This window comes from Stegostoma tigrinum, chromosome 7 (assembly GCF_030684315.1).
Source record: "Stegostoma tigrinum isolate sSteTig4 chromosome 7, sSteTig4.hap1, whole genome shotgun sequence".
NCBI classification, from domain to species: Eukaryota; Metazoa; Chordata; class Chondrichthyes; order Orectolobiformes; family Stegostomatidae; genus Stegostoma; species Stegostoma tigrinum.
The window spans coordinates 58,363,235-58,384,399 of NC_081360.1; the positions used below are offsets into that span (position 1 = coordinate 58,363,235).

Genomic DNA, 21,165 nt, shown 5'->3' on the forward strand with positions numbered 1-21,165 from the left:
TTCATGTTCTCAGATTCATACCTTGTATACAGTGGCAGGTTGTGGCTGACAAGTCTGTGAGGTAACTTTTTCCCAGTTTTGACACTAACCCCCAGTTGTTATTAAGGAGTTCTTTGCAGAGTCATGGGGGTTGTTTTTGCTGTTGTCTTGTCTTTTCTGGTGCTCAGGTTGATGCAGGTGGTCCATTCTTATGCAGGCATTATATTTTGTTAAAAAAGAGATTTACTAAGCGGCCTAAAACAAATCATGGCAACATAGCTTTTATCTATGATATGCTTCTTCTGTGCTGTGTGGCAAACCATGGAACCTTCAATTGTCGCTGGTGATCACGTGCAGGGTGTGTCCAGTCGTAGCTAATGGCAAACCGTACCTTGGAACTCAAGCTGCAGGTGAATTCACTGTGGATGTCCGTGATGCTGAACAAGTTGTGGCTAGCACGTTTGATGTGATGGTCACACACCAGGCAGATGGTGCAGGAATCCCTGGCCATTTTCCCCCTTTCTAACATATATCCCATTTTGGATGACTGTGGTAAGGAGATGACTATGCAGGGGAAAGTAGTAGTAGCAAACTTCATGACACCATGGATGGGTCTGCTGCACAGGAGGGAAGGAAGAAGATTAACAAGGCAAAGTGATAGGAAATTCAGTTGTAAGGGGAACAAGCAGACATTTCTGTGGCTGCAAAAGAGACTCCAGGATGTGTTGCCTCTCTGGTGTCCTGGTCAGGAAGTTACTGAACGGCTGCAGGGCATGCTGAAGGCGGAGGACAAATAGCCAGGTTGTGGTACATACTGGTACCAATAACATAAGATAGAAAAAGTAAGGACTGAAAGAACTGCGGATGCTGTGCATTAGGAACAAAAACAAAGTTGCTGGCAGCATCTGTGAACAAAAAAACAGAGTTGACGTTTTGGGTCCGGTGACCCACCCTCGTAACTGTGTCGGTAGAAAAAGTGATGTGGTCCTGAAGTAGATGAAAAAACGGGACCCAAATGGTAAAAATCTACTGGTGCCATGTGTGACTGAATGAATAAATAGGAGGTTAATCCACATGAATGAAATGGTTGGAGAAGTGGTACAGACAGAAGAGCTATAAATTTGAGACTGTTTTTGGGGCAGTGGAATCTATATGAGGCAGATGGATTGCACCTGAACTGAAATGGGACCAGCTTCCTTGTGGGGAGATTTTCCTTCCTTGGGGAGAGTATAACTAACTTGGCACGGAGTGGGATCTGAAATGAATGAAGACGATGATGAACAGCCAAAATTATAAGAGGCAGCATGTGAGTCCGGAAGAAGATAGATATCTTTGGCCAGTTAAGGCATGAAGGAATTTGGTAAGCTTGGATGGTATTTATTTCCATGCTAGGAGTCTGACAAACATGTCAGATTGAAGGCACAAATTAAAAAATGGGAAATTACAGAATTTCTGTGACAGATATAGTTGAGAGAACATCGGTAGCTTAATATTCCAGGATGCAGTGTCTTCAGGTAAGACCGGGCTGGAGGTAAAAGAGGAACAGGGGTAACACTTTTGATCAGGAGTATCTTACAGTAGTAATGAAGGATAGATCTTAGAAGCCATGCTGTAGAACTTAAAAACTAAAAAAGATCAAGGACATTTCTGGATGCTTGCTATAGGCCTCATACCATTCCAAGGCAAGTAGAAGAGCTGATTTGTGGGTAGGTAAGTAAGAGGGTAGTAATAAGGGATTTCAGCTTCCCAACATTAACTAGTCGTAGTCTGAAATATTTAGAGGAACAGTGATTCTTAAAATGCATCAAGGATAATTTTTTTAAAGCCAGTATGAAGGCCCTCCAAGAGACCAGCTTTTCACTTAATTTTAGGTAACAAAGCTGTGCAATTGGGGAAACATTTTGCAGACAGTGATCATAACTTGATTAGTTTCAAGATTATTATGGAAAAGACCATAAGAATTAGAACAAAATATGCTGGGGTCCTTAATGGGACTTAGATCAAGAATAAAAGGATAATGGGGGAAAGTGTAAGCCTACTTTGCCATTCGGTCAGTTCACAGCTGATCTAACAGTTCTCACCCAGTTTCTTGCATTTTCCTATACCCCTTGATTCCTCTACTGACCACGAATCTGGTTATCTCTTCGTTAAGTAAATGCAAGGACTATGTCCCCACAGCTCCTGTAGCAATGAGTGCCAATGACAGTCAACCCTCAGAAGAAATTCATCCTCCTCTCAGTTTTAAATTGGTACCTCTTTATTCTGAAATTATGCCCTCAGCTCCGAGACTCTTAACGTGAATCGAAACAACGTCTCCATAGCATTTATCCTGTCAAGCCCCTTAATAATCCGGTACATTTCAAAAAGGACAAGGATGGGTTTGAAATCTAAGGTTTTGATGAGGGTGGAAGGCTGATTTTAATAAGGCACATGAATTGGCCAGAGTGGTCTGAGAGCAAGTGCTTGTAGTTAGATGCATTCATGAAGGAAATAGGGAGAATACAGGGCCAACATGTTGCAATAAAGCAAAAGGTGAGATCATCAAATTCTGTGAATGCTGGTATCGAGCAATATGTAGCATTGGATGATGAGCAAAAGTGCGGTTTATAGCAGATAATGAGGGTTCAGAAAGCAGAAACCGTTGAAACAAAGAAGGTGCAAAAAGAAACTTAAAATGGAGATTAGAGGAGCTAAAAGTGGACATGAAAGGATATGGCAGGTAAAATTCCTCTACATTGGGGAAACCAAGCGGAGGCTTGGGGACCGCTTTGCAGAACACCTCCGCTCAGTTCGCAATAAACAACTGCACCTCCCAGTCGCAAACCATTTCCACTCCCCCTCCCATTCTTTAGATGACATTTCCATCATGGCCCTCCTGCAGTGCCACAATGATGCCACCCGAAGGTTACAGGAACAGCAACTCATATTCCGCTTGGGAACCCTGCAGCCCAATGGTATCAATGTGGACTTCACCAGCTTCAAAATCTCCCCTTCCTCCACCGCATCCCAAAACCAGCCCAGTTCGTCCCCTCCCCCCACTGCACCACACAACCAGCCCAGCTCTTCACCTCCACCCACTGCATCCCAAAACCAGTCCAACCTGTCCCTGCTTCCCTAACCTGTTCTTCCTCTCACCCATCCCTTCCTCCCACCCCAAGCCGCACCTCCACCTCCTACCTACTAACCTCATCCCACCTCCTTGACCTGTCCGTCTTCCCTGGACTGACCTATCCCCTCCCTACCTCCCCACCTATACTCTCCTCCCCACCTATCTTTTCTCTCCATCTTTGGTCTGCCTCCCCCTCTCTCCCTATTTATTCCAGAACCCTCACCCCATCCCCCTCTCTGATGAAGGGTCTAGGCCCGAAACGTCAGCTTTTGTGCTCCTGAGATGCTGCTGGGCCTGCTCTGTTCATCCAGCCTCACATTTTATTAAAATAAAAGCAAACCCTGTTTTAGTTACACTTTCCCCTGTTATCCTTTTTATTTAATGTAAGGCCCATTAAGGATCCCAGCATAATTTGTATGTGCAGCCACAAAATGTAGGTAGGGTTTTAAACGAATACTTTGGGTTTGTGTTCCCTAGTGAAAGGGATGATGCAGGTATAGAAATCAGGGAGAATGTCTGTGATACAATTAAGGAAATTAGCATATAGAGGAGAGTGAGTGGTCTGGCAAGCTTAACAGCAGATAATTTGCCAGGACTGGCTGAAAAATATCCCAGGGTGTTGAGTGAGGCAGGGGAAAAATAGCAGAAGCACTGCAGAAGTTTTGAATTTCTGTTTGTCACGAGAATAGCTAATGTGAATACCATTATTCAAAAAGGGAGCAGGGGAGAAATCGGGAAACGACAGACCAGCCAGTTTAACCTTGGTGATGGGGAAACTGTCAGAAGTAATTCTGAAAGACAGAATTAATCTGCATTTGGAGAGGTAAGGAATAGTCAAGAACAGTCAGCATGGTATTGTTATGGAGTGATTATGCCTGATCAACTTGACTGAATTTTTTTGAAGGGTTGACCAGATATGTTAATGAGGGCCAAGATAATAAAATGTGAGGCTGGATGATGAGGGCAATGTTTTTGAGGCAGTTTACTTGGACTTCAGTAAGGCCTTTAATAAGATCCCACTTGGGAGACTGATAGAAGAGGTAAGAGTCCATAATATTCAGGAAATTTGATAAATTGGATCCACAGTTGGCTGAATGGCAGGAAACTGAGGGTGATGGTTGAGGCATGTTTTTCTGATTGGAAGTATGTGCCCATTGGGGTCATTGGTGGGGCTCTCGCTGTTTGTGATAATACAAAAATTGTTGGAGTGATAAATTGTGCTGCTGTGTTCCAGCGAAGTTCAGCTCAAGTCGGAAGAACAACACCTTATTTTCTGCTTGAGTCCCTGCATTTCTCCGGATGTGATATTGTGTTCAATAATTTTTGGGCCTGAACTCTCCCATGTCTGAGTCCCCTACCCCCGCACCAGGCCTTGTTATCACATAGTCTCTCATTACGCTGTGCCTGTTGTTAGTCACCAGTGGTCCACATTGACAACTATTCACCCTCTTGGTCAGATCATTATCAACTCTATTGTTTGTCCAACTGTTCTCTCTCTTTGGCCTCTATTGCCACCCATTGTTTACTCCTTACCCTTGTCCTCCTCCTCCTCCCACCCCCCCCCCCCCCACCCCACCCTATCTTCTGCATCTAAACTGACATTTTCCTCTCTGATGAAGGGTCCAGGCCCGAAACGTCAGCTTTTGTGCTCCTGAGATGCTGCTTGGCCTGCTGTGTTCATCCAGCCTCACATTTTATTATCTTGGATTCTCCAGCATCTGCAGTTCCCATTATCTCTTTTCCTAGCTCTCATCAGTTCTGAGGAAGGGTCACTGTACCTGAAACGCTAATGTTTCTCTATCTGTGGCTTATCTGATTTGTAACAATCAGCTGAAGCTGTTTAGCAAGGAGCAAGGCTTCAATTCCCTGTATGCACTTGTTACATTCAAGGAGCAGCAAGGTGTTGACAGAATAACATTATGCAAGTCATACTTGCTGGTAGACAGAAACAGTGTAAATTGGAAACTTGTTGAAGCAATTTTCCAAATCACAGGAAATACCTGAGTGGTAACCTCAAAGGCACAGACAAGGTTAGTTTCTAAATATCATTGCTGTATTCCATACTGCTAATAAACAGTGTTTAGTAAATCGGATAGATGAATGTTAGATGTTTAACCAAAAGGTGATGAATAAACAGAGCGAGTTGACTTTGCAGTAAATGTACGTTGTTTGTATGCTGGTCGGTAGCAGTGAATGAAATTGTACTACTGCTATTGAAATTGAGCCATGCAGGAATTTCCAAAAATTGATCATGTAGGTACATGCAACTACAGATTTAATTGGTCTTGATTTACAGCAGGGTGATGTCAAATTAGGTGGAGACTAGTTATATGTTGCTTGAATGATATTAGTATATGATAAATGTAGGTTTAGAATTGAAAGATCTAGTCTGATTAACCTGAACCTTTTGAGAAGTGTCAGTCCAACTGCAGTGTATTTGAAGTTTCAACAGGATTCATCAAATACTCATTTTAAAAAAAAGGATATCTTAATAAAGACAGAAAAGGCAAGTTCCTCTGGCAGCATCTGTGGAGAGAAATCAGAATATTCCGAGGAAGGGTCACTCGACCTGAAATTTTAACTTAGTTCTCTGCACAGATGCTGCCAGATCTGATGTGCTTGTCAGAAATTTGTTTTTTTTTCTGATTTACGACATCAATTCTTCTGGTTTTTAATCTTAACGAAGATGATATCCAATGTCTAGGAGAACAAGAGGATCAAATGCAGAGAAACAGTCACTTGTAATTTCCCCTCCAAACCAAGTCACTCTGAGTTTGAACTGTATTGTTGTTCCTTCATTGTAGCTGGATCAAAATGTTGGAACTCCATTTTGTGCAGCACCTACATCATGTGAACTACAGTAGTTCAGGAAGATGATGACCACCACCACCACCACTGACTTTTTTAAAATGTAATTTATTTTTCTACTCAACAAAAGAGTCAGCCACCATCTTCTTGAGGACAGTCAGGGATGAGCAGCAGGTGCTGGTTTTGCTAATGATGTCCACATCCCGTGAAAGAGTAAAAGAACGATTCAGGGCAAAAGCTTTGGAAATTGCTTTAGATTAAAAAGCGAGGCATCGAGGCATCTGAATGAAAGCAAATGCTGAGTGAAATGCTTATTTATGGATTCTAATCCCAGTCTCCGAATTTGCGTCTATGACTTGGATTCAGAATTAAGTGCATGAGCACTTGAGGTTGCATTTTCATAGTATTGACGACATATTTGCAAGTATGTGCCAAGATTCTCAAATTGCTTTTATGAGTACATGATCAGCATCTCACAAGAAACTAAATCATTTGATTACATAATGCTTGTTAGAAACTATATTCATCTTGTTTTGAAAGTTATTTTTATATTTTAATGAGTTAAGTTAAAATGGACCAGCAATCAAGCTGTTATTTAAGCAGGTTAAACATTAGTTTACTGCATGCTATTACTGAAACCTCTTTAAGAATAAAGAGAGAAAGTTAGTAATTAAAAATGAATATCAAGGTCGAAAGTATCAATCGGACAAATACCTATAAGACAAGCATGCTGTATGAAGTCTCCATGGTAAATTGTTTGGATCTGTTGCTAGGGTTGGGAAGACCAGGCCTGATGGGCTGAATGGCCAAGTCCTGCTGTTCTGTTGCTTGATTTCCTTGTTGCTGAAATGTGACAGTTAATACCTGAAGTCAATTTTGGCAGCTGAGATGCCATCTGTAGTCGAAATAGTAGTTTTTTTTTCAGTACAGGTAGACTCGACAGATCAACTGTTTTTGCAGGAGAGAGATGCGGTTAAGGCATCTTTCTTTAGCTACCTCGCTACTTCATCCAGCAGGCTGTTAGCTGTTCTACAATAAAAACCGTGCTGGAGAAACTTAGTCTGGCACCATAGCGCTGTATCGCTGGGAAGGGGATCAGTGCATTTCAAACCATACAAAAACCTGTCAGTTTTCCTCTTTCTACGATAATTGATGTTACCATCTGACTGCAGAAAGCGGTGTTGCCTTTCATAGCAGTCCTCCTTTCTCCTGTGGTTCTTAGTCTTGGTTCTGGACAATGCCTATTGTACTTCCTGCAGTGAGTCATCAGTGTATAGTTATCTCCTGGACAAAGTCTTTACATGTCTTAGATAATAAAGTATGAAGCTGGATGAACACAGCAGGCCAAGCAGCATCTCAGGAGCACAAAAGCTGACGTTTCGGGCTTAGACCCTTCATCAGAGAGGGGGATGGGGTGAGGGTTCAGGAATAAATAGGGAGAGAGGGGGAGGCGGACCGAAGATGGAGAGAAAAGAAGATAGGTGGAGAGGAGAGTATAGGTGGGGAGGGGATAGGTCAGTCCAGGGAAGACGGACAGGTCAAGGAGGTGGGATGAGGTTAGTAGGTAGGAAATGGAGGTGCGGCTTGGGGTGGGAGGAAGGGATAGGTGAGAGGAAGAACAGGTTAGGGAGGCAGAGACAGGCTGGGCTGGTTTTGGGATGCAGTGGGTGGAGGGGAAGAGCTGGGCTGGAACGGAGGAAGAGGTGGGTTTGGGGCCTGTGTAGGTGCGGAAGAGGGACTGTTCCAACCTGTTCCTCTCACCCATCCCTTCCTCCCACCTCAAGCTGCACCTCCATTTCCTACCTACTAACCTCATCCCACCTCCTTGACCTGTCCGTCTTCCCTGGACTGACCTATCCCCTACCTACCTCCCCACCTATACTCTACTCTCCACCTATCTTCTTTTCTCTCCATCTTCAGTCCACCTCCCCCTCTCTCCCTATTTATTCCTGAACCCTTACCCCATCCCCCTCTCTGATGAAGGGTCTCGGCCCGAAACGTCAGCTTTTGTGCTCCTGAGATGCTGCTTGGCCTGCTGTGTTCATCCAGCTTCACACTTTATTATCTTGGATTCTTCAGCATCCAGTTCCCATTATCACTCTTTACATGTCTTGTCTCTTTGTATTCCACTTTGAGCTTGTAATTGTATACGCAGGTGTTTTAAACTACATAAATATGGGAGCAGATGCATACAACAGTGCACCAGAAGCTACATACCAGTAGCTTGATAATTTGAAGTGTTGTTTGTTTATGGAGGAACAATTAGCTTCTGAATTTTGAAGATTTCCAACTACAGCCCTAGTTTGTCTGAACTGTGGCACCTTCTACAATGTAGTATCCTTTTTATACCATCACTTATGTGATACGATTTCAAGTCATGAATCGACCAAGTTTGTTCAAAGTGTGGAGCTGGATGAACACAGCAGGCCAAGCAGCATCTCAGGAACATAAAAGCTGACATTTTGGGCCTAGACCCTTCATTGAAACGTCAGCTTTTGTGCTCTTCAGATGCAGCTTGGCCTGCTGTGTTCATCCAGCTCCACACTTTGTTGTCTTGGATTCTCCAGCATCTGTGGTTCCCATTATCATTGTTACCACCTGAGCCAAGTTGACACTCCTGAATTTAACAGGTTTTATGAAAGCACCTGCATGGGGAATGAAAATTCTACAGGGATATGGTGTTTTGGAGCTGGACCAGCAGATGAGCATTTGATATTTGGGATTGTGAAGGGAAAATAGAACAAAACTGTTTGTACCACCTCAGCTAGCTCCATGTTGTTTTGAGGAGCAGCAAGGCTCGCATTATCTCTTGCCTAATATGCAGAATTTCATATATATGAGATTCAGTTTGCCATTGATAGGTGATGCTTGTGGAGGTAGTTTGTGCTTTCCTTTGGAAGTTTGGTTTGATGTGTTCAATAGCTGCTCATAAAATATGGAAATCCTTGGGGAATTGTGATAAATGCTTTTCAGCTGAATTGATATTCTGTAGCTTCTGTCATTAGTGTCATTTTGATTTTTCAGTGATTGCTTTTATACAAAAAAAGGCGTGTTTAAGCTCCCAGGCCACTTTTATTCGCTGAAAGTGTTGTATGGTAATATTTTTGGGTTTTGCAGATGGAGCTTTACTGTGCAAATGTTTTATTGGAAATTATAGCCAGCGATGAAACGCAGCATGCAAAAACGCAATTGTGTTATGTTCTAACCACAATTTTATTATAATATGTTATTCCCTGCAAACCGTTCTGTAAATAGACCTTCTTTTAAGAGAATTAACATTTAACAGTCTTGCTGCATTAGATACAAATGCATTATTTTAAGAATTTACATTTCTGCCCTGTGACTGCCCGCAGTGGTTATCTTTGTCCTGCGGGCTATGTCAGTTCTGGCGTCTCTTTTCTGGCACCTCTTTTCTGTGGAGAATTTCTCATAGCTTCTCATCCAGGTAATTTCTTCTGCCTATGCTTTTTTCTAATTGCCACCAAATGATAATTTAGCTGCAACTTTATCTTTTGAGTTTTTCATGAACTTTAGAGCACTTCTCTGAACAAATGGTGTATGTTTGTTGATGTTATATAAGAACCAGAAGCAAGAGCAGGCAATTCAGCCCCATGAGCCTGTTGCACTATTTAATATGATCGTGGCTGATCTCATCTTATCCTCAACTGTACTGCCCTGCCTGCTCCCCACAATCCTTCAACCCACTTGCTAATTAAAAATCTATCTACCGTCTACTTAAATTTAGTCTGTGTGCTAGCATCCAGCACACTCTGGGATAGTGAATTCCAATGATTCACAACCCTTTGAAGGAAGTGATTTCTTATCTCTCTCTAAATCTGCTGCCCCATATCCAAAAGAGAGACTCTGACCCTTTTTTCTAGATTTTCCACATGTGGGGCACATCCACTATGTCTACTTTGTCAGTCTCCTTTAGCATCTAATGTACCTCAGATCTGATCTCATACTTCTAAATTCTAGAAAACATAGGCTTCAACTGCTCCATCCCTGTTCATAAGACACCCTGATGACTGGAACTAATCTAGTGAGCCTTCTTTGAACTGCCTCCAGTGTGAATATATTCGTCCTCAAGCGGACCAAAATTGTACGCAACGTACCAGGTGTGGTCTCACTAATGCCTTGGACAGTTGCAGAAGTACTTCTCTACTTTCCCACTCCATTGCTAAAGGAATAAAGGCCATTTGGATACAGAATTGAGGGTACAAGATCAAGGGTGGTTGTAGAGGGTTGCTTTTTGGACTGGAGACCTGTGCCACAAAAATCTGTCATGTTTCTGCTGTTTTTCATCACTTATGCAAATGATTTGGATGTGAATATAGGAGAAATGGCTAGTAAGTTTGCACTTGACACAAAAGTAGATCGTGTAGTGGGCAGTGAAGGAGATTATTTCAGAGTATAATAGGACCTTGGTAGATGGGCCCCTGGGGGAGTGGCAGACGGAGTTTGATTTAGATAAGCGTGAGGTGTTGCATTTCAGTAAGACAATTCAGGATAGGACTTGTACAGTTAATGGTATGGCCCTGGGGAGTGTTGCTGAACGAAGTGACCTAGGAATGCAAGTACATAGTTCTTTGAAAGTGGAACCACAGGTAGAAAGGGTGGTGAAGGTGTTTGGTATGCTAGCTTTCATTGGTTAGATTGTTGAATTTAGGATTTGGGGTGTCTTGTTGCAGTCGTACAGGACATTGGGTGAGGCTGATTTTAGAATACTACATACAAATCTGGTTGCCATACTATAGGAAGGATGTTGCCAAACTTGAGAGGATGGAGAAAAGATTTACAAGGATGTTGCTGGGGCTGGAGGATTTGAGTTCTAGGGAGAGGCTGAATATGCTGGGGTCATTTTCCCTGGAGTGTCAGTGGCTGAGGGGTGACCTTGTAAGAGTTTTATAAAATGATACAGGATATGAATAGGCTATATAGCCAAAGTGTCTCTCCTGGTGTGGAGACTAAATGGCATAGGTTTAAGGTGAGAGGGGAAAGATTTTAAAAAAGGAGCTGAGGAGTAGCTTTCATGCAGAGAGTGGTGAGTGCCTGGAATGAGCTGCCAGGGGAGCTGGTGGAGGCGGGTACAATTACAAAACTTAAAAGGCATCTGGATGGGTGCATGAATGAAAGGGTTTTGAGGAATATGAGCCAAAGGCTGGCAAGTGAGATGTCTGGTCAGGGTGGAAGAGTTAGATTTAGTGGTCTGCTTCCATGCTGTATGACTCTATAAAATTCCATTTACCTGCCTTATTACCAGCTGTACCTGCATGCAAGTGATTAATGCACAAAAACCCTTCCTCACTCTACCCAAAATGTTAAACTGATTTCTCTCTCCAGGTTCTGCCAGACCTGCTGAGCTTTTCCAGCAATTTGTAGTTTTGTTTTTGATTTACAGCATCCACAGTTCTTCTGGTTCTTATTTAGAACCTCTGACATTTTTGGTTATACCTATCAGCAAGGACTCCCTGATTGGCCTAGGTTAACAGTCCAAATCGGGAAACTCATTCTGAGAGATCCACCTGGCTGGCCTTGTTCCAGTCAGTACAGTTGCTACCTTCATCCTAGCATATTATTTCCCTTTCTCAAGGCAGTTGAACTTTGGAAACCATCACCTTTCCCATACAGGCATCTGCACTGGGCTTTGTTTTAACCTCCCAAATTGGTTTCATTCCAAATGTGGCAGACACACTTGATTAACTATTTCAACATTTTATTGTTCAAAACGGTGTCAACTATATTTTCTTTGATAAGTTAACATTTTACATGATTGTGACAAAAGCTCAACATGATTTGCAAGACGCATTATGGCAATAAATAAAATGCAATATCCATGCTTTGCCATTTTTGTTTTAATTCTCTAAGATGTGACTCAGAATGAAAGAGTTAATTAGATCAAGAAAAGAAACGGAAGGTGTCCACATAACTTGCTGTGTCAAGCTTCCAGCTGCTTTATCTTTTTAGTATGATCTCCCACCACAGTAGTGAGAGCTGAGCCTTGCTCTGGTATCAAGTTCTTAATCCAGTGGAACACCCTCCTGTTGCTGAAACTACTTTCTCTTTTGTCACATGAGAATGGGATAATATGTGGCTTGTAGAAATCCTTTGAAAATATGTGACATACGTTGGTGTGTATGGTGGGGAGAAGAATTAGCATATGCGACAAGAAGGTTAAATTAGCTGCAGAGCTAATAACCAGTCTTGAGATTGTGAATGTACTGCTCATAAATCAAGAGTTTGCGTTTACACATGATCTCTCACTACTTGATACGCCATAATATGTTCTTTACCACTTGTTTCCAAGTGCATCTCTATTTAATGGCTGGAGGTAGCTGTAAACAATGGCGTTCCACTGGATTTCCCATTGTTTCACTTGGCCAGTGATGCGAGGAGTACAGTTGCCTTTAGTAGTTTCACTTTGTACTCAAGTGACACTTGATCATGGAAATTGATCAGACACCACGTTACCATCAAATACTGACTGAGTGGATACTCCACCTGTTCTTGCCTAATGTATTAGTTATGAAATCTGAGCTAAGCCTTCAATCTTTGCTGAAGCTGTAGGTAAATACTTAAAATTCAAGTTTCATTAATTCTTCACTGTAGAGAATACTTTGTAAATTGATTTTAATGATTGTGAAACAATTTTATCACTTTGAGAATAAAGGTTACTTTAAATGGACATTTGTTAAATAGGTTAGAACATAAAACATAGAACAGTACAGCACAGAACAGGCCCTTCAGCCCACAATGTTGTGCCGACCATTGATCCTCATGTATGCACCCTCAAATTTCTGTGACCATATACATGTCCAGCAGTCTCTTAAATGACCCCAATGACCTTGCTTCCACAACTGCTGCTGGCAACGCATTCCATGCTCTCACAACTCTCTGCGTAAAGAACCTGCCTCTGACATCCCCTCTATACTTTCCACCAACCAGCTTAAAACTATGACCCCTCGTGCTAGCCATTTCTGCCCTGGGAAATAGTCTCTGGCTATCAACTCTATCTATGCCTCTCATTATCTTGTATACCTCATTTAGGTCCCCTCTCCTCCTCCTTTTCTCCAATGAAAAGAGACCGAGCTCAGTCAACCTCTCTTAATAAGATAAGCCCTCCAGTCCAGGCAGCATCCTGGTAAACCTCGTCTGAACCCTCTCCAAAGCATCCACATCTTTCCTATAATAGGGCGCCCAGAACTGGACGCAGTATTCCAAGTGCGGTCTAACCAAAGTTTTATAGAGCTGCAACAAGATCTCACGACTCTTAGACTCAATCCCCCTGTTAATGAAAGCCAAAACACCATATGCTTTCTTAACAACCCTGTCCACTTGGGTGGCCATTTTAAGGGATCTATGTATCTGCACACCAAGATCCCTCTGTTCCTCCACGCTGCCAAGAATCCTATCCTTAATCCTGTACTCAGCTTTCAAATTCGACCTTCCAAAATGCATCACCTCGCATTTATCCAGGTTGAACTCCATCTGCCACCTCTCAGCCCATCTCTGCATCCTGTCAATGTCCCGCTGCAGCCTACAACAGCCCTCTACACTGTCAACGACACCTCCGACCTTTGTGTCGTCTGCAAACTTGCTGACCCATCCTTCAATCCCCTCGTCCAAGTCATTAATAAAAATTACAAACAGTAGAGGCCCAAGGACAGAGCCCTGTGGAACTCCACTCACCACTGACTTCCAGGCAGAATATTTTCCTTCTACTACCACTCGCTGTCTTCTGTTGGCCAGCGAATTCTGTATCCAAGCAGCTAAGTTCCCCTGTATCCCATTCCTCCTGACCTTCTGAATGAGCCTACCATGGGGAACCTTATCAAATGCCTTTCAATGGAGGTTAACTTGGTAAAATTATGAAATTTTCATTTGGTGATACTACAGTTTGTAGAAGGTACTGCAACATCTAGAATAGGAAATTGTGATTTGATGTACAGGTGATGTTTTCTTTACTATTACAGACTAATGAGGGAGTTCAGAAAACTTATACGATGTTCAAAGCCGTACTGAAGAAAAGTCGTGAAGGTGGAAGAGGGAGCAAGAAAGAGATCGGTATGTAGTGAGAAATGTTTTAATTGGGAATACAAACTTAATTGTTGGTGCTCTCATGATTTTTCACTTCTTATTTTTATCATTTTTGGTTTGGAACGGAGAGCTGAATGTGAACTTTGAACTGTGAGCAGCAACTTGTTTTCTTAAACAAAGAATGGTTTTCGGGATTGTTTTGTGAGGCAAGGCCTGGAGCTGATTGCTGGTTGATTGTTGAAAAGAGTGCTATATGGACTCTTTGACTCTAGAGAAGCATTATATTTAAGCAGATTGAAGATATTTGAATGGTAACAGGAGCCTGTTATGGAGACATCCAGTCTAACAACTAGAAGCCAGAGTTTGAACTCTGTTTAGGTCAGAAGCACCGTACCTGCAAAAGCTACAGAATGGAGGTTGATTACTCCCTGGCTGTCCTCACATTATCATCTAATTGAAAGTTCAATGCATAGAATCTCAGTAATAAGAATGAAATGAATATTCCTCCAATCCTAGTGGAAATTATCTGCATGCATAGATGTCTTCAGAAACCGGCTAAGACACAGTCCCATGCACCTGTGATATTATGGATAATGGAGTAAGCTTATATGAACTGACCAGTTAGTTACATCTCAATTATTTTTGGTTCCCGTTGACTTATCACTTTACTGTGTCAGACTGTCTGTCTGTCTTTGTGTAACTGGGAGGCTAGAATCAAAGAAGCTTGCATTTAAATCATACATATTACTTAGATTAACATGTGGTGTACCTTTATTGTGTAAAGCTGCTGCATTATTAACAGATTATTCAATCTTTTGAGTTCAGCTATAAAACTGGTGTCTGGTATTGGTTATTGAAAAAGCCTGCGTGGTGCCATTGGAGTTAATTTTCAGGATTATTGAGTGTTTTAATTCTACTGTGTTGTGAATACAGGGATAGGGAAGCTGATTTGATTTGTCTGCTTGTTTCCACGCTGTAACGTAATGGTTTGAGTAGGAAATAGGAGGAAGTGAAACTATTTTAAAGCATAGCTCCTGCTTAAGTTTCTTGATAGAAGTTTACAAATTATGCGAGGCACGGATAGTCCAAAGTCTTTTTCCCATGTTAGAATTGTCAGTTATTTGGGGACATGGGTTTAAGGTACATGGGGGAAAGTTTAAAGATGATGTGAGGGGCAAGTTCTTTTTAATGCAGAAGGCAGTAAGTACCTGGAGTGTGCTGCCAGAACAGGCATTGGAGGTGAATACAATAGCAGATTTCAAGAGGCATCTTGAAAGATGTATGAACAGGCAGGAAATAGAGGGATATTGACTGCGTAAAGGCATAATTATTTTAGTATAGAAAGGAATCATGTGTCAGTACAGCCTTGGTGCTCGGAAGGCTTGTTTCTGTGCTGGACCGTTATTTGTTTAAATTACACTGCCAGGTAGAAAATCGGTTTCAAATCCAATGTGTTATATTACATACTGCAGCATATTTTCTTTATTGGTTTCTCTTCTCCCAACAGTGCTTTATGCACACTCCTTTAATCCCTCTTTTGAAGGTTTCCCCCTTTCTTCAATGTTGTCTGACCTCATTATCTGCTTGATTGATTTCAAAAAGACTTTTGATAGCATCCATTGGAATTGCACTCTGGTCTAGCACAAAGCTAGTACAGCATCCTAGAGTAGTATATAAGTATGTTCAAAGCCTTGTACTGCAGCGTCTACGTCAAGACCATCATGGGCACAGAGCCTTCTTCAACACCGACACATGAGAATGGCAAGATTTGGATTGTTCCATATTCCTTTCCTTTAGATTCTTAATTTTGTAATGCAGGAGGCAATGATGGTGAGAGTTTTTGGCTTTCCCTTGCAACACCACCAACTGACTAACTTAAATTTCATAGATAACATGTTCTTGCTGGCCAAAGAATTGCGCATAGTCAAAGACGTGATCAAAGCAGTGCCAAGGTTGATCGGCACATCCAATTTGAGAAGATTGTGACAGTGAAGACTGGATGGCAAACAAGACCTTCTCATCACCATTGGCAACAGAATTAGGAAGCAACATCTCCAGGGAGTGTGGTGTAAAATTCAGCATCCTTGTAGGAATTGCAAAAGCAGCACAGATGTTTAAGCAACTTTGCACATTTTGGGCATCCAACACCACCAGTGTGGCCATAAACTGCAAATCTGCATGTCCATTGTAGCACCACCTGTAATCTATGCTAGCAAGACACAATGTTTCATGATCAGACCTCTTCCAGCGGTATTCCCTACATGGGATCCTGGGCATCACTTGGAGAGACAGCAATGCCAGTCAAGTGCTACGTAGGACTGATCAATGGTGACTACGGGTTATTGAGAGAGAAAAACAAAGATGCCTGAAACAGCTAACAGGGAATGCAGGAGACAAAATAAATGTCCTGTCGGAACGGAAGTGAAATGAATGCTAACAGATAAGGAAAGAAATCTGGAAAAGTATGTTTAAGGAGGATTTCAAGTATGGGCGACATCATAAGAAATTATCTCTTTTTGGAGATGGTCTCTTGTCACATTGAATAAGATGCTGGAAATCAAGTCCTGCCTTTCCTGGAGTTGTCACAATAGTCGGAGATTTTATCAAAGTATACAACATTCCACAATTTGCTTGTCTTTTCAGACTGAAGTTGACAGTATACATGTCCAGGTTTCTGTAAGTGACAAAATTATTACAAATAAATAGATTCCAGCAACAGCTAAACAACAACAAAACTCCCCCTATACCTACATACAAGTGGACAAATGCAGACAGGCAAACATTGTGTTATGGATAGAGAAATCACTTTTCGTAGGACCAGTGCTCACCCTGTTAACTCTTCTTAAAGTATATAGAAAAATTCTTAGTGTTTTTATATTTTTAGCTAACTTTTTCTCATACTTTCATTTTTCCATCTTTCAGCCACTATTTTAAAAAAAAGTTATCACTCTTCTGAGCTGCCACCCATTTTTCTCCTTCAAATTTGATATCAACAAGTCTTATTGTTCACTATGGATTGTGACTCCTCCCTGTAGAATTTTTCTTTCTTGTTGGAAAGTGTACGTTCTGTGTTTCCATACTGACTAGAATATAGTATAAGGTTATGGACTTTGACAGGAAGCGTAGAGAAGCTGAACATCATTTAAATGGAGCAAGACCGAAAAATGTCAGAGGGATTTGGGAGTCCTCATACATAAATTGCAAATTGGCATCCAAGCGCAGGCAATAGGGAAGGCATATGGAATGTTGGTCTTTATTTCAAAGGTAATGGATTATAAAAGTAGGGAGGTCTTGCTAAACCTATACAAGGCACTCTGAATACTATGAATAGTTTTTTGGTCCTTTTACCTAAGGAATGATGCACTGGCATTTAAGACAGTTCAGAAAAGATTCACTCAGTTAAATCTGGGTATGCAGAGATTTTCTAATAAGGAGAGGTCGAGTCGGTTGGCCCTGTCCTCATTGGAGGCTCAGAAGAATGGGAGGTGACCTTAGTGAAACAGGTTAGATGCTGAGATTGTTTCCCCTTGTGAGAATTTCCAATTTCAAGTCATAGCCTCAGAATAAGGGGTCACTCTCTTAAAATTGATGAGAAATGTTTCTCTCTCGGAAGGTAGTGAACATGTAAACTTATTTATGCTGTGGGCTAAGATTGCCATTCTTATAATCCTTAAGGGAATCTAGGATTGTGGGTAGTCCTACTGGACCACAGAGCTGTTCTCTTGTTAGTGAGAGATGATGTGAGCTGGTTTAACCCTAGGGTCACCATACCATAGGTGAAGGGAAGAGGATGAAAAGGAGAGTCCTTCATGGTTACCTTAGCTGGTGCTAAACCCATGCTGTTGTGTTACTGTCATTGCAACACAGTGGTCCACCCAACTATTTTGTTGGGTACATAGGCACATTAACCTTAGTAGACATCTATCAGTCCTGCTACAATAGAACAAAGTATTGAAGACAATTGAGTTTCTGGTTCAGGATTTCATTTCTTTGTGTTTTCTCTCTGCTACTGATGCATGTTTGCTTTTCAAGGAGGATACGTTTTATTTTGTTTGTTCGCATTGGGTGCAACAATCTGACTGATCTTGCTCCAGGACTGCAGTGTTTAAAGAAGGTGATCACCAATCTTGAGCGACTAAAAATGGGTCTTTGTAGGAATGTGCATGTCCTATGAAGGAATGAATCAAAAATTTCATTTATTGATTTTTGTTGCTATAAACTTGAGTGTGCTGTCTGTTTCTTTAAAGCTGTGATTCCAGCCCTCCCCTCACTAAACTGAATAATCTGGATTTGTTTTACAGGTTTTTTTAACCATCTTAAAAATCCTTAAATCACTTTTCTGTGTCTCCATGTTGCAAAGATAGTTTTCAGTATTTTCTTGTTATTTAGACCTTTGATATTCTGTGCACTGCCTTCAAATGTGTTTCATGTGTGTTTTGTTATTTGAAACCAGATACAGTCCTCAGTGGGCCTGCTGGATACAAAACTCAAATGGCCTGACCACAACAGTTTGGTCAGGAGCTCTTTTAACTTCTGAATTGCTTGGTTAGGAAGTTCAGTATTTTGCTGACATTCATCATTGTCCTGCATTTATTGGACACGTCAAGTCTGTTAAACCTTTAAGCTTTATACTCAGCTATTTCAGCACCATTCGAGGAGTATGTGTGCTGCTATTTTTGGTAGCTTTGGTTTCATCTACTGTTTTTCTTTTTATTCCTGCACCTTTCACTTGGCTGTTTCTGTATTTTTTTTGAGCTGCTGCTGTGATTTTTTTTAATGCTGCTGTTAGCTTGGTGTTAAAAGTAAACTTGACATTTTTGCTTTGTTTCCTAATCTAAACCATTTTAAATTTGAAACAGTGATGAACATAATTCGGGCACCTGTTTACCTTTCTTTCTTGTCCCCCTCACCTTGAAGTAACAGTTCTAATTTACGCTTTTTCCCTTCATGTCTTGATCTTGGCTCTAAATCTTCTCCCAAGTCTTTCTCAGCATTAAGTTGAATGTCATCTACTCCTTGGGTGGTTTGTTCTCTGCCTTTTTAACATGTTTAACTTTGCTGTTATTTATATCTTGAGTAATGGAGTATTGGAATCATGCTTGGAATCTGAAATTTTTTAAAAGAACTATATTGGTCACACTTTTTAAACAAAAACAAGCATTTGAAAGCATGAAAAATTATAAATAATTGGGGGAAAAATGCTATCATTTAATTCTCATTTATTTTAGCCTGATTTCAGAAATTTATAAGCTTTCTGATGGGATGACTACATGTATTTCAGCAATTTGTGTTAAGCCTAGTTCCTAATACATTAATTGAATGTACTATGATGAAATTTGCTGGTGGCAATAGAAGGCGACAAAGGTGAGAGGTAGGAAATTGAACATTAGATAAAAGCCTGAAAAAATACCTTGCATCAAATCAGTGTATATGATTTATGACATAAAAGCAGCAGGTGAGTTATTTACAGCTCTGTTGTGTTCTTTATCACTCTTCAGTTGACTCGCTCCTGTCCTTTTTAAAACACTGCTTTTTTTGACTTAATCATGTGAAGCAATGGATAATCTTAGTAAAGATTTTGTGCACATTTTAATATTCAAGACAAGTTATTTGATCCGAACCTTTTAGTTTTGTGTCGCAAAGGTGGTTTGTTTTAAAACGTCTCAACAGTTCTGCATTGTAACTAGATGATAGATGTGTGGTATTGAATTGGCTTTATCCAAAAAGGGGTGAAAGCCTAAAAAATATCACTTTGAATTTAAATTCCGATTTGTATTATTACAAGTAGTAATTGCCTTCACTTTTTATTTGTTCTTTTCCATTTAATTTCCTTAAGCAGATGTGTACAAAATGGAGCAACAGAAAGTGAAACCACACCCCTCAGTTGATTGTGTACGACAATGGCAGACGAAAGGTAAATAATCCAGAACATTTCTGAAATAGTCTTTACCATAGCTTAAAAGTAAAGCTTCGTTTCAGATATTTCTTTTGTTTGAAAACTTGATGAATATAAAACTTAGCCTGTAAGATTCTCAATTTAGCAAAACTTGACATTGCTGCATATCCTGCTATTCTCGTTGATCATAAGATAATTCTTTCGCATGTTTACTCATCTTCATATTTTCAGTCTTTCCAATCTTTTAAAATTTAACTCTGACCAACTTCTCACTTTGGATGTTTTGTGCAGTTACAACTATTACATGTTATTTAGACAATGACAAGCTCTATAAGCTATGCCTGCCTCTTTGTAGGTTACGTGGAACAGTTCCTCTTCCGCACCTACACAGGCCCAAATCCGCACCACTTCCTCCGTTACATTGACTGTATCAGCGCCGCCTCTTGCTCCCCAGAGGAGCTCGAACAGTTCAGCCACTTTACCAACACCTTCCACCCCAACCTCAAGTTCACCTGGGCCATCTCCAACACATCCCTCACCTTCCTGGACCTCTCAGTCTCCATCTCAGGTAACCAGCTTGTAACTGATGTCCATTTCAAGCCCACCGACTCCCACAGCTACCTAGAATACACCTCCTCCCACCCACCCTCCTACAAAAATTCCTTCCCCTATTCCCAATTCCTCCGCCTCAGCTGCATCTGCTCCCAGGATGATGCATTCCACTCCCGCACATCCCAGGTGTCCCCGTTCTTCCAGGACTGCAACTTTCCCCCACAGTGGTCGAGAACGCCCTTGACCGCGTCTCCCGCATTTCCCGCAACACATCCCTCACACCCTGCCCCCGCCACAACCGCCCAAAGAGGATCCCCCTCGTTCTCACATACCACCCCACCAACCTCCGGATACAACGTATCATCCTCCGACACTTCCGCCATCTACAATCCGACCCCGCCCCAAGCCATTTTTCCATCCCCACCCTTATCTGCCTTCTGGAGAGACCACTCTCTCCGCGACTCCCTTGTGCGCTCCACGCTCCCCTCCAACCCCACCACACCCGACACCTTCCCCTGCAACAGCAGGAAGTGCTACACTTGCCCCCACACCACCTTCCTCACCCCCATCCCAGGCCCCAAGATGACCTTCCATATCAAGCAGATGTTCACCTGCACATCTGCCAATGTGGTATACTGTATCCATTGCACCCGGTGTGGCTCCCTCTACATTGGGGAAACCAAGCGGAGGCTTGGGGACCGCTTTGCAGAACACCTCCGCTCGGTTCACAACAAACAACTGCACCTCCCAGTCGCGAACCATTTCAACTCCCCCTCCGATTCCC

At 41.7% G+C, this 21,165-nt stretch overlaps 1 protein-coding gene across 8 annotated transcripts in view; it reads left to right on the plus strand.

Moving 5' to 3' along the window:
• The window catches only part of LOC125453905 (protein TANC1-like), a 188,527-nt gene that overhangs the window by 12,897 nt on the left and 154,465 nt on the right, over positions 1-21,165 (plus strand). For 3 of the 8 annotated variants that reach the window (XM_048534037.2, XM_048534045.2, XM_048534040.2), the window contains exons 2-3: positions 13,870-13,960; positions 19,770-19,847. In XM_048534037.2, coding sequence (XP_048389994.2) covers positions 13,900-13,960; positions 19,770-19,847 — 139 coding nt within the window. In that variant the 5' untranslated portion in view covers positions 13,870-13,899. The remainder of the gene's footprint in view (positions 1-13,869; positions 13,961-19,769; positions 19,848-21,165) is intronic. The other 5 variants (XM_048534038.2, XM_048534041.2, XM_048534039.2 and 2 more) reach the window with 2 other exon arrangements.